The following is a 12,926-nucleotide window of genomic DNA, read 5'->3' as shown; positions in this document are numbered from 1 at the left end:
GCTGGGCCCAGAAGAGGTTTCTCCCTTTCAGCTCCCAGGTTTACCAAGCCTCTGCCCACAGCAGATCTGATTTCAGCTGGTGAGGGACAAATTCATCTCCAGAGCAATGAAGTTAAACACCAGGGATGAATCTGTCTGTCTATCCCCAGACACACATTTCCCACTGGCTTATGCATTCTCCTGCTGAACAGTTTTCATTGCTTTTCTCATTCCTAAAAACACGGTGAATTTAATCCTCGTAAGATGGCAGGTCATAAACACCAGCTACAGCCAGACACACTGCAGGCAGGTGCTACGGGAATTTCCCACGCACAGCACTGCCAATGCCCTTCAACTACATCCTGCAATGCTTCATGCTACTCCAGTGCTGGATCCTCTCACAGAACTGCTGCTGCACGTCAGTGACCACACCCCCTCATTTGTCCCAGCCCTCAGCCTCTGCTCAGCCAAGCCTGCCAACCATTCTGGATGATGCCAAAGGCCGGGGTGGGCTTGTGAAGAGATGAGACTAGGCAGAGACCCACTAAATTCACTCCACTTGTGACCAAGTCAGACTTGCACCAAGGATTCTGAATATTTGGGTTGACCGTCTCCAAGACAAAGAGAAAGGAGGAAGGGGAGAGGACCCCGCGCTACTGATATGCCTATAGACCTGCTGCAATCACAAGCTAATTGTCTAAGCTTCTCAGAAGCAAAGCTCACAGCAGAGCCACTCCATTCTCACCGCGAGGTGTTGTTACAGCTGCTAGATAAAGTATCAGAGATCACAGGGAACTTAATTCAACGCGTTACAAATCCAGCCCATTCCTCCCCCCGAAAGCTCGTACCACCGTGGCTGGGGACTGCCATGCTGTTGGCCAACTGGTAGAGACGCTGCTGCTCCTCGAAGGTGCTGTGTTCATTCAGAGCCGACATCATCCGCCTGTAGTGTTCCTCTGGGGTCATCTGAGTCACCGCGTCTTCGAGCACGGGCGTGTGGGAATTGTCTGAAGAGCAGAAGGTTTTAAAAGAGAGAGAGAGAGAAGACATCACATCAGTGCAGGAGGACCAGAGGACTAGACAGAAAACGAAAGTCAAGTGATATCCTCCCTCAATACCACAAAACACATGCCTATGAACCTGACACACAAAACCTCCAAATTTAACCCTGCCCCCCCCGACACAAATGCATAGGCACCCAATGCCCCCAAACATATGCACACACCCCCAACACACAAAATCTACAGACCCAACACCCCCAATCACGTATATATGCTCCCAACACCCCTTCCAAACACACACACGCAACACAAAAAACTTCAAACTCAGCACATGCACACACACACAGACACACACACTCTTACACACTTGGTGGATGCCAAGAGTGTTACATTACAATCAAACAAAATTACAGGCAAACTCACTTTACCTAAGGGGGTAAAGGAGGACCGTTGCTGCCACAAACACACGATGAAAGACGTACTGGATTCTCCTCCACTCCCCTGGGGGATGCTAGTTCTCTTTTCAACTAACGCCTAAATAGACACCCACCCCTTTTTTTCAAGCCTGCCATTTGGAACACGCTTGGAGGAGGTGGCTACAGAGAGGGGCAACGTGATCCCTCACTACGGAGATGCTCATTGCTCAACTGCTTCCTGTAGACGAGTTTGAGAATCGCAGTACAGGTAGCAAGCCACTAGTTTTGCTAGGAGCAGCTCTGACAACCCATCCGCTCAGCTATCAAAAGGGAAGTTACGGAAACAGGCTCTCTAGGTACTCGTACGGCTGAGCACCCCAGTCATGACAGTTTTTATCTTCACAATACTCCTGTGAGGCAAGCATGGGGACCGGAGGCGCAGGGCAGAGTAAGGGATTTGCCAATGGTCTGTCACACAGAGAATCTCTGTGTGCGCTGGGAACTGAACCCAGGTCTACTGAGCCTGAGCCCAGCACCCTGCCCACAATTCTACCCTTGAGAGAAAGCGAATGGTCTTGTAGTTCAGGTGTCACACGGGGACTCAGAATCTGAGTTCCTTTGCCACAGTCTCCCTATATGACCTCAGCCAAGTCCCTTAATCTGACTCTATGCCTCAGTTTTCTCATTTGTAAAATGGAGGTGATAATCTTGCCAGCCTCTCAGGAGCACTGTGAAGGTAAATTAATTAATGTCTGGGAGGTTACTACAATGTAACAATAGTTATAAAGGAGATGCAGTTATCACACGCCCCCTTCCATGCCCCAACTGGTTTGACTATTCGCAAGAGAGGAGCAGCGATTGTCACTTATTCAGAACGCTGCAGCCTTGACCTACACCTCACGACGATGGGTGCTGTGAAGAGGCAGAGGACAACTCCACAGATTCCCTCGTTAGCGTAAGTAGCTGAACAAGAATCACCTGATGTTCAAGTAACAAGCACATGATTCTTACCTGAACCCTGAAATCAGCTGGACGCCTAGCCCCCAGCAGGGCCACAAGGGGAAAAAAGCCCATACAAACTAGCCCACCCAGCCCTGAAATAACTTACGGGGCCAACCCTCCTCCCATTACTCACAGGTGCAGTACCAATGTCTCCAAGTAAGGTGGGCAAGTTCTGCTACCCCCCACTGAATCCACTGCGATTGCATGGATCATGAAGGCAAAATTAGGTTCAGTGACTAACAGATTTACCGCATACATTCCTGCCTCCACATTCACCAAGCCTTGCTCTCTTGTGTGGGGCTGAATCCCCTTCAGAAAGGCCGCACCTGCTCCCCGGGCAATAGAGACCCCACTATAGCAACCAGGGGAGATAAAATCCAGAGCAGCTTTTGTTTACTGTAAGCAGAACTCGGAGGAATTACCACACTCACGGCTTGGCAGGGGCTGCTCTCACACTGTTTTATCTTGGATCATCCCCACAGGCAAAACCCTTTCATTACTCACAGGGAAACTGCCAACAAGAGCTTTAACGGGCAGAGGGAACGGGAGGAGGGAGGGCTGCTGCCCATTGCATCGCGTCACTAGAATGCCAGCGCGTTGACTGAACGGGAGAGCAATCTATTAATGGAACCATTGTGTGCAAGCTCTGAGTTCTCTCTCCTTCGCTCCCTGTCTGCAAGTCTGAGCCTGTCGGGCCTTTCCGACAGTGCCGCCATGTTGGCCCCAAATCCAAGATGGCGGCAATGGGACAAATTCCAGTCACTTGACACTAGTGTCACCTGGGGATGCTGGTGCTTTGACTCGCACTCTGTCATGTGACTATAGCTATGTATACACCTCTCGGAGAACCAAGAGGTCCCCTGGTCTGGATATCCCCTGAAAGGATGATCACGGAGGGGAGCAAGTGGCATTGGAAAGGCAGCATGGTACAACGGATAGGACACTGGACTAGGACTGAGATGACCTGGGTCTAATCCTAGTTCTGCCATTTCCCTCCTGTGGAAGTTCAGGCATGTTGCTTCACCTCTCCTTCCCCGTCTACTTTTCGCCTGTCCTGTCTATTCAGAGCATAAGATCTTTGGGGCAGCGATGCTCTGCCCCATGTGTTTATCCAGCTCCTAGCACAGCGAGGTCCTGATCTCAGCTGGGGATGCTACTGCCATAATCACTTTAAAAAAAAAAAGTTCCACCCCCTCCAAAACCCCAAGAAGAGAATGAAGCCGAAAAGCTTATAATATCCTGGGTTTCCAACCTCCAAACACCACCCTAATTCACACGACTCCTTTCCCTTGTGAGTATAAAGCCCGGAGAGCGAGTGCATGATTTCTGCCCTATTTTGCTGGGGTCAACGACAGAGCTCCATTCAATTTCTCACCCAGCACAGCACTCTGCAACCAGGGCTACAAACTGCAACCACTAAACTACACCCTAGTGACGTGTTTCTGTATCTCGAGGACCAAGGACTTCCTGTGAAATTCACAGATTCAAAGCCCGAATTGAGCTGCACCGTTCTAGGAGTTGGACCCCCACCCCTTCAGTTGGGTGCATCTGCCTCACAACCTAGTGACTCAAAAGAGGAGCGGTGGATAATTAGAGGCAACCGGCGCAACTGCTTGTGCAGCAGGTGGCCGGTGCTTTCAGGAAGGAGCAAAGGGATTGGAATTCCCCTCCAAATCACCTCCCCCGACTCTCCTAGCTGACAAGACCGCCCACAGCCTCCTGCCTTCCTGGCACTCCTCCTCCCCAGCAAGCTCAGAGAGGCATCAACTGTCTCAACTCTCATCTGATGCTCTTAACTGGAGCTCTGAGGAGAAAAGCCACAAGACCCAGACCCCGATTTAGGAAAATCACTGAGGTTTCTTCACAGCCGTGTCATTAGGAAAAAAAAAAAAGGGGGGGGGGAGATAATGACACTTAATTACCATAAACTCTATCCGATCAGGCCCAGAGCAGATTTCAGGTGCAAGGCGGGGGGGAGGGGGGGAGGGGCGGGAAGGGGGAGGGGGGAAAGCTGGATTTCCACACTTCTAGTTGGAGATTTCACATGACTCAGCCAGTGATAATTCCAGCTCCGTGGCAGCTTTGCTGTCTGCTCTTGTCATTACCAGGGGGTAATGCGGGAGACTGATCTTGTCAAATCTCCTCCAGCCGCCAGGTGTGAAAGGGACTCCAGTATCGAAGCTCAGAAGCAAGGGCCTAGACAGACATCTGCTTGTCTCTCTGCTGCTCTCCTGGCCGGCCCCCCACCAAGGGCTCCGTGCGTGCGGCTCTCTCCCCATCACTCTCTCGCTCTGTCAACACAGCGACAGCCTCTGGTGCCCTCCAGAATGTCAGGGACAAGGGAACCAGACCTTCAGAGAGGGCAGGCTCTCCGCAGCTCTGCGATGCGGACTACGATTCCCACTGCCCCCCACCGCTGACGGCCTCCCCCCAGCAGTGACACACTGGGGGCTTCACAACTCAAGGTGGGAAAACAGGTCCCTTTGCTTGAGACTCGTCCCCTGAGCAAGACATCGTGTAATTCCCCTCCACTAGGGCTTACCGCAGATGGAACCTTTCCTTTAACACCCACTAGCTAAAAGGCAGCTGGGAACAGCCACCAGCCCCCAGGAAGCCGGGCTCCCTTCCTGGTTCCTCTAATCAGACAGAGAGGGCAGCATGCAGCATTGCAATTCTCCGTCCCTTGCCCTGTGAGCTCAGCTACAGCCAAAGACTCAAAGCCAGAGCTGAGGGTTAGGATCGTGGCCACCTGGGTTTTCTTGTCCCAGCCCACAGAGCTCCTGCTCCAGTACCCATGGCAGTCCAGCAGGGAGGTTTGCTACCAATTTCAGTGGGAGCAGGAGCGGGGCCAGAATATTGTTCTTCAATAGATGTTTAAGTGGAGAGAGGTCCAGACCAAACACATGGATCTGGAGATCCCCACATTGTGGGAGAGTCTGGATCTGAACTGTCCAGCTCTGGCCCTCGGCCAGAGCCAGGTCTGTTTTTGTAAACTAAAGATCCTAAGTAGTGCTGGTGGTTTGTAGGGCTATTTTTTTGTTTTGTTTTTTGTTTGAAGTGATTCACAGAAGGAAAGAAGAGAATGGCAGCCCCACGAGGTCATCCAGCCAAGGCAAGATCGCTCCCTGCTCCCTACCGCGTATTTTCCAGCAGCTAGTCCAGCCTGCTTTTAAATCTCCCCATCTGAGGAGGTTTCTAACAGATTTATTTTTCAGCAGCTCAGATAGGGGAGGGAAAAAAAAAACAAAAAACCCTCTCTCCCTGATTTTTCTTCTCTCTCTCTCTCCGCAATAACGCAGTTTTATTTCCTGTCTCCAGGGACCAGAGGAGCACATCTCCAGACCACGCTGTTGTTGTGGGAGTGAACATTTTGCTGGGGAATTGTCTCCCAGGGAGAAAGCTTCCTCCATGACCTGCCAGCGCAGCCCTTGCTCTGAGCCTCTGATACGCTCACATTTCCATATTAGACACGAGAACGTTCTGCTCTGTTTGACAGCAGTGCTGGCGTGGCCCTGTTTCCACCGAGATAGGGCTCTCTTTTGATCTCTGGTGTGTGCACCGGGGAGGGGGAAGGGAAGGTTACCACTTCGGTGCTGGAAGGGTTTCCAGCCCTACAGGTGGTTTTTCACTCAGTCAGAGAAAAGGAGTGATGTCCTCGGCTGCCTCTGTTCTCCTTGCTTTGTGAGACATAGCCACAGTGTCTCAAGATAGGCCGCGGGCGCAGGGTCACTTATCCTGGTCAAAAGGCCGTTTTGGAGACAATGCTGCCGTGCCCGGAGTTGCAGCTGCATCTAGGGCCGGCGTGTGATCTTATGGGATAGGCCCTTCCCATGGGGTTGTAGGCAGGGCCGAGGCAGAGTTTACACAAAGCAGGGGAGCAGCCGCCACAGGCCACTTTACAAGTGCCCGAGCAAAAGACCCCAGAAGATTAGCTGAACCACTGGAAGGCACAGATCTCCTCTAGCTCACCTGGCTCCTAAGGGAACACTGCCTGAGGCTGGTCGAGCCACTACAAGGTGCCACGCTGCGAGGGGATTAGAGGAGGGACAGGGGCAGGGAAATTCAGGCCAGGGTTTTGCCTCCCTCACTGGTGCCACCGCCCACAACTGCAAATTGGCAGACCCGTCTCCCGTCTAGTTTTGCTGCTGAAAGCAGCAAGCGTCCCACTGTTGGAAAGGAGATGAGGGCAATCCAGGAGCTGCCGACTATGCACAGGGTGTGCCCTTGCATTGCTCTTGCACAAGCCCTGCCTGGGTGCCTTTCCAGCACCGCTTTAGCTAATTAAGTGATGTATCAGTGGATTTGTAGGTGGGCTCTTTCCACTCATCTCCCACCTGCACATGCATGGACGTGTCCCAGCCGCACAAACTCCCTCTCCTACCAAACGCCTCAAGACAAGTTCTAGGTCACCATGTCTCAATAACCCAACACAGGTAGGTGTCCACTTTCTAATACTCCTGGAAAGTCACATGTTTGCCAGGGTTGCTTAGCAGCTTGTCAACCACCCTGGGGGGAGTCAATCCCATCTGACAGGGGGAAGCGCAGGGGAATCCTGCAACAAGGAGGTATGGATGCAGCTGTCCTGACACAGTTAAAGGGTGCTTCCCTTCTGCAGCACAGACAGCACCCTCGGCACGTTTTAATCCCACCGTTGAATTACGGTAAAGTCTTGGCTACGGCTGAATTTGCAATGCAGGCAGGCAGGCAGCTAAAATGCTGAGTCGGTGTTTCAATATCTATCTTAGGCATTTATATGGCCTCCACCAGCATAGTATCTAAGTACAGCAGGGATTCGAACCCAGGTCTTCCAAGTCCTTAAGTAGTGCCCTAACCACTGGGCAATGATTCCTCTCACTCTTTCCTGTACGCAGGTGGAAGATGAGCTTCCCTACCACGCCCCCATCCACACTGAGAAACTCATTGAACGCTTCCCTCAAGTTGCCTTTCCATGTAAAGAACTACTGGTGCTACCTTAGGAACGTTATGTGACTGTGAACACGACAGGAAGCGTCCACAAGAAAATGTCTCCATTAACAAGAGGCCCACATTATTCAAAAGAAGCATGAGAATGCCTTCTCTAGCCTCTCCAAGCAACTCACTGCCACAGGATATTCTTCCATGTCTGTACAGTGCCTAGCACAAGGGAGTCCTGGTCCATGACTAGAGCTCCTAGACAGTACCACAGTACAAATACATTATAAACAATACTAATATCCTTGAGGTCAGAGCTCGGCACGATTCAAAGAATGAGACTTTGCAGAGATAATGAGAACATTCACCGTTGTAGCAGATAGGCTACGTTCTAAAAGGACATAAACTGGTATGCTTCAAAGCATAAGCCACTAACACGGAAATTAAACACCCCCGGCTGGCCCAGGTCAGCTGACTCGGGCTCATGGGCCTTGAGCTGCATAACTGTTGGGTAGACATTCTGGCTCGGGCTGGGACCCCCCAAACGGGGAGGGTCCCAGAGCTCGGGCCCCAACCCAAGCCCAACTGTCTACACAGCAATTGTTAACCCACAGCCTGAACCCCATAAGCCCGAGTTAGCTGATCTGAGACAGTTGCAGCTGTGCTGTGGGTCTTTTATTCCAGTGTAAACATACCCTAAGTCAGTGCTTCTCAAGCTATCTGATGTGGGGGACCGGCAATTTATTTTTCCAATGTGCGCGCGGACCAGCAGCCGATGGCTCGTGGACCAGCACTGGTCCGCAGACCGCCACTTTGAATAGCACTGCCCTAAGTGACAGGGATTGGGAAGAACCATCCCCTGTGGGTAAGACAGTCCATGCCTGGTTATTATGGGGATTGTAAACCTTTCTGTGAAACAGCTGGTGCTAGCCATTGCTGAACACAAGATACCAGACTAGATGGACCATTGGTCTGATCCATTCTGACAACTTGGATGTTCCAGGTTCCCCTAGTCTATAGCTCCTCTAATCTACACACAACACAAAACAACACCATTTACACTGCTCAGGGGAACCTCAGTATTCAGTGACAAATAGCGCAGAGCTGATCCCCATGTGTCAAAGGCCTTGTCCAGTACCTGGGGGAGAAGAACTGCCACTAAACAATCTCAAGACGTGTGTGCCAGAAGAGGGAGACTTTGGAGGTTTAAAAGAGATCCACATCGCTTAGAAAGCCTGTGTCAGTCTCAGGTTAGCCTAGTTTAAAAGCCAGGAAAGGCTTTCAGGGAAAGGAAAGAGTGGGGAGCAGAAAATGAAAGTGGAGTGGAGCTGTCACCCTTTAGGACTTCTGGGGAAACCCTGCTGAATGAGTCAGAAGGAAACCCCCATTCAATGATTCTGGTTGAGAAAGCAGGATTTAGAAAGAAGCAAAGGTGGGTAAGTGAACCCGGGGGTGGATATGCAAAAGTAAGGGTTGGCTCTGACCTGCCTCTCATTTCACTCAAATGTCCAAAGTGTGTGGGGGGGAGGGGGAGGGAAGGAAGAGGTGGCTTTGGCCCATCTCTGCTAGGACTGGATAGTTTATGGCTTGATACTGCAACCAACGAAGTCAAATAGTGCTGACGATGACTCCCATTTGTGTAAAATGGGACCCTTTTTGTGGGGGTAGGGATAAGTGTCATAAATCCAAAAACTATAGCCTGGTCTTGAACAGCCTGATTAAAGTTTAGCTGCTTCTCAGCAAAACAGATTAAACTGCTACCACTGTGATTCATTTTCAGAGCATGCAATGGATAAGAAAGGGTAGAGGAGACCGAGTCAGCAGAAGCCTGAAGGTGGGTAGTGTGTGCTAACTCCTTTAAGGAAGCTGTGGCAAACTGTGGCGTGGTATTGCATAGCCTGACACTGAAAATCGAAAGCTCCTGTGTAATAAATGCATTTCAGCACCCACAAAGGATTCCTCCTGGAATATAGAGGCACTTCTGATGGTAACTCGGGGAGGGGAGGGCAACAGGAGGACAAGAAGTGTGCAGATGAACAAATGAAAGGAAATAATTTAGGCCTAGTGGATGGTACTGGCTGGGTACCCATTACACCAGGTATTGTTAGCACCTGACAGGAATTCCTGCTAGACTATTCATGCATTCCTAACTGGAACAATTTGGAGATAAGAGGCAGGAAGAGGGTACATAAAAAAAAAATGATTAAGAAGGAGAGTATGTTTCTAGGTAATGTTAGCAACTACTGTACCAGGCACTATTCGCACCAATTAGCAGCCAACAAGGATTGCTTTTGGAATACTAATGCCCATCTAATCATAATGTTGGGGTAGGAGGCAGGGAGGGGATTACATAAAAAAATCTTATTTAGAACGAGAGTGTCATCCTAGGGGCTGTACCAGGCACTGCTAGAAGGCGCAGTACAAGGTATTTTAGGAAGCAGTGAACGTTCCACAGTAAAACACTGCATGCTGAAGCCCCCTTGGAGACCATCTGGTTTGGTTAACATGGGGGTGGATTCATTCCCCCTCCCTCCTTTTTAAGAATCTCAGCTGCCGGACTCCAACCTCATGAAACAAGACCTGGCCAGTTTTTCTTTTTTTTTTTTTAAATGGCTAGAAGAGCACAGGTTAAGCAATAATGACTGAGGTGGGCATTACTGACAGCTAATTAGTCTGACCTTAACAACAAAGCCTCTAAGTGAACAGCCTGCAAAACCTCATTTACGCAACCCTAAGACGAACTCATTAACTGCAGGCTCCATTACCCATTCCACTTTGCCGGTCGTAAAAAAAAGTTTTAAAATCATGTTTATGGGAGGGAAGCATAAAAATAAATAAGGAGATTTAAATAAAAACCCTAAAATTAAAAACAAAACATTCCCCCCCCCCAACTCTACAGATTCCATCTATAGAGGAATAACTTCCTCAACGCAGAAGGACTATCTAGCTGGACTTTTACTATACTCATAATTATATACACACAAAAAGCAGATGCCAACATGATAATGCAGTGCGTGTCCTGTATTAAATATCCAAACCAAGGCACACTGCCTGAAAAAGACACACACCCCCGACCCACCTCAGGAGCTCCTGGCTTGGTTTTTAAACCGTAAAATAATCAGTCTAATTAAGGGAGATAATTCCCCCCCCCACACACACACACACACACACTGATCTTCCCTCCACTCAGCTGAAGAGAACACTGTGCATTGGTAGCCTTCCTCACACACCCCCAGCTCAGATACTGGAAGCTCCTACTCAGCATCTCACATCCCTCCCTCATTAATTTCAATTAAGTTAGGTTCTTAAGAAAAGAAAATGGGGCGGGGAGAGGAGAGAGAGAGAAATAGCACTTACCCTTTGGGGACTTGCTTCGGGTTTTCTTGCTTTCTAAAGGACACTCACTGCTGCTGTTGGGAGAACATACTCTTCTCCTGCCTAAAATTTCATCTAGAAGAGAGAGAGGGAGAGAGAGAGGGAGAGAGAGAGGGACACAGAAATGAGAGACCTGAGTATCAGATAACGCTCCACTTCTTTCCCTTTCACAGAATCAACCAGAGAATTATTTCACATTTTGCTGCCCAAACACGGGGCGGCGGGGGGGGGGAGGGGGGGGGGAAGAAAAAAAATCATCATTTTGAAAGCCCAGATCTGCTTTCCTAATCATGCAGTCCAAAGGGATGTAATGACTGTTCAAACAGTGATCAATGCAATGATTTTAAGCTGTAAATTCTGAATCTAGTTTATTTCCTTACTGAGTTTCATCATTTGTTCGGCTGCCTTTTGTCCCTCTTGTGTTTCCACTCCTTTCATGCCCCGATGCAAAGCAACTGGGGGGAGGAAAAAGGGGATGGGAGAGGAAGAAAAACAATTCCCTCTGAATCTTCCTACCACAGTATCTCTCTCTCTCTCGCTCCTCCTAAAAACCTCAAGGTCCTTAGCAATCTTCTCCCTCTAGACTGCACGGAAACGCTCGAGCCTTTTGCATTAGTGCAGCCCTGCGAGCCAACGCAAAATATCTAATATACAATTACAGCGTCCCCTGAACAGATTTAAAATCAATATCCTCCCATAATAATGCTGGGGAAACTGAAAGCATGAAGTTGCATACGGGCAGGAAGGAAGAGACAGTTTGTCACTGTGAGCATCAAATTCTCATTTCTCAAGGGCTTGTTAAAGATGCAGCATCTCAAAAAGCCTTGAAAACAAGTACCATATTTGAGAGGGTATATGTTGCGCCTGTCTATGAGTCAACATGAGCAAAGCACAGATGCTTTGCATGCAACATTTCTTATGGTTAAGAAATGTTACAATTCAAACCACTACTGTTTAACACAACAAAACATTATTTCCCTTCCACATGGCATCTCGATCCAAACCAGGGTCCTTAGCACTAATAGTCACTTTGCATTAATTCAAGTTCAGCTAGCTAAATCTAGTTGACTGAGCTGGCATTCTGTTTATCGGGAGACACAGTGTAAGAAGTTGTCGCTGACAGCGTCCAAGTGGTGAGGAGAACAGACAGTTAACAGGTGGAGGGCAGAACCTGCTAGGAAATGCCTTTATCCAATGAGGGATGTTAGAACTCTGCAAAGTTACAAGGTGGCATTTCAAGGTTTTAAAGAGCACAAGCTGCCTCTGATCTTATCTCACCGTGACCCTGTCACCCAGGCTGTTAACACCACCAGCGCTTGGAAGCATTGCAAAGGTCTGCAGCCATCCCTAACTGAAAAACAAAGTCAATACAATGAAATGGTGGCAATCTGAAGAAAGGATGGACTCAAAGAGAGTGACAGACCTTAAATCTTCAAGGCACTCCAAATTCAAGCCTTAACTCAGCCTTCAGTGGGGGATTGTCGTGTCCATTTTACAAAAGTGGAAACAAAGACCTGCCACACACACTGTCCACTAGCAGAGCCAATTTTGAAGGCTCTAAGGAGTACCTGGCCTGGCATCCTGTACTCAGGTCACAAGACAATGCCTCTCTCTCCTTCCCACTCCCCAGTTATCTGGAACTCCTTATTCTGGGTGTTGATTTGCCTGATTATTATACTCTTGTGCGTGCTGCAGACCTTTGGAGCTGGAGGCCAAGAGCCTCTCACCTTCTCTCATCCAGCATTTGCCGTTTCAAAACAACAAAGTCCCAATACTCAGCTCACCACTCCCAGGGGGGAAGAATCACATTAAGGCCTGATTTCATGCATTTGGGGCGGAGATGGTGCTTATGATTCAAATGAGGATTTGGCGACACGCTTACAGGTACGGGTGGGTTAGGGCAGTGGCTCTAAGCAGCTGTAGTAAGCGTCCATGACTTCACAGCTCTGCCGAAGCACCTCAGTCACGATCTAGAGTCCCTCCTCTGCCCTGCTACTTGAACTGCACAAACAGACGCACAGCTCTGTCAACACGCATTTGTTCTGACCTGCCTCACGTCACTCCTGACTGGCAGCACCCCCGGTACCTGCAAAACACTGTACAAACATCCACAAGTGACTGGCTCTGTGCCCTGGTCTCAGAGAGCGCTCCGCCACCCGAATTCCTGAGCACCATGTGCACAAATGCAGTGGTGGGTCAAACACACTCATGTGATTCGGGTCATGCTCTAAATAGAGCTCAC

General features: G+C 49.5%; 1 protein-coding gene across 10 annotated transcripts in view; it reads right to left on the bottom strand.

Annotated features, from left to right (window-relative positions):
- The window catches only part of SAMD11 (sterile alpha motif domain containing 11), a 183,178-nt gene that overhangs the window by 40,260 nt on the left and 129,992 nt on the right, over window positions 1-12,926 (bottom strand). For all 10 annotated transcript variants that reach the window (XM_073317122.1, XM_073317116.1, XM_073317118.1 and 7 more), the window contains 2 exons: window positions 10,667-10,759; window positions 828-986 (listed from right to left, as the gene is read on the bottom strand). In XM_073317122.1, coding sequence (XP_073173223.1) covers window positions 828-986; window positions 10,667-10,759 — 252 coding nt within the window. The remainder of the gene's footprint in view (window positions 1-827; window positions 987-10,666; window positions 10,760-12,926) is intronic.

This window comes from Lepidochelys kempii, chromosome 18, assembly GCF_965140265.1.
Source record: "Lepidochelys kempii isolate rLepKem1 chromosome 18, rLepKem1.hap2, whole genome shotgun sequence".
NCBI lineage: Eukaryota > Metazoa > Chordata > Testudines > Cheloniidae > Lepidochelys > Lepidochelys kempii.
This window is presented reverse-complemented; position numbering and strand designations above follow the sequence as displayed.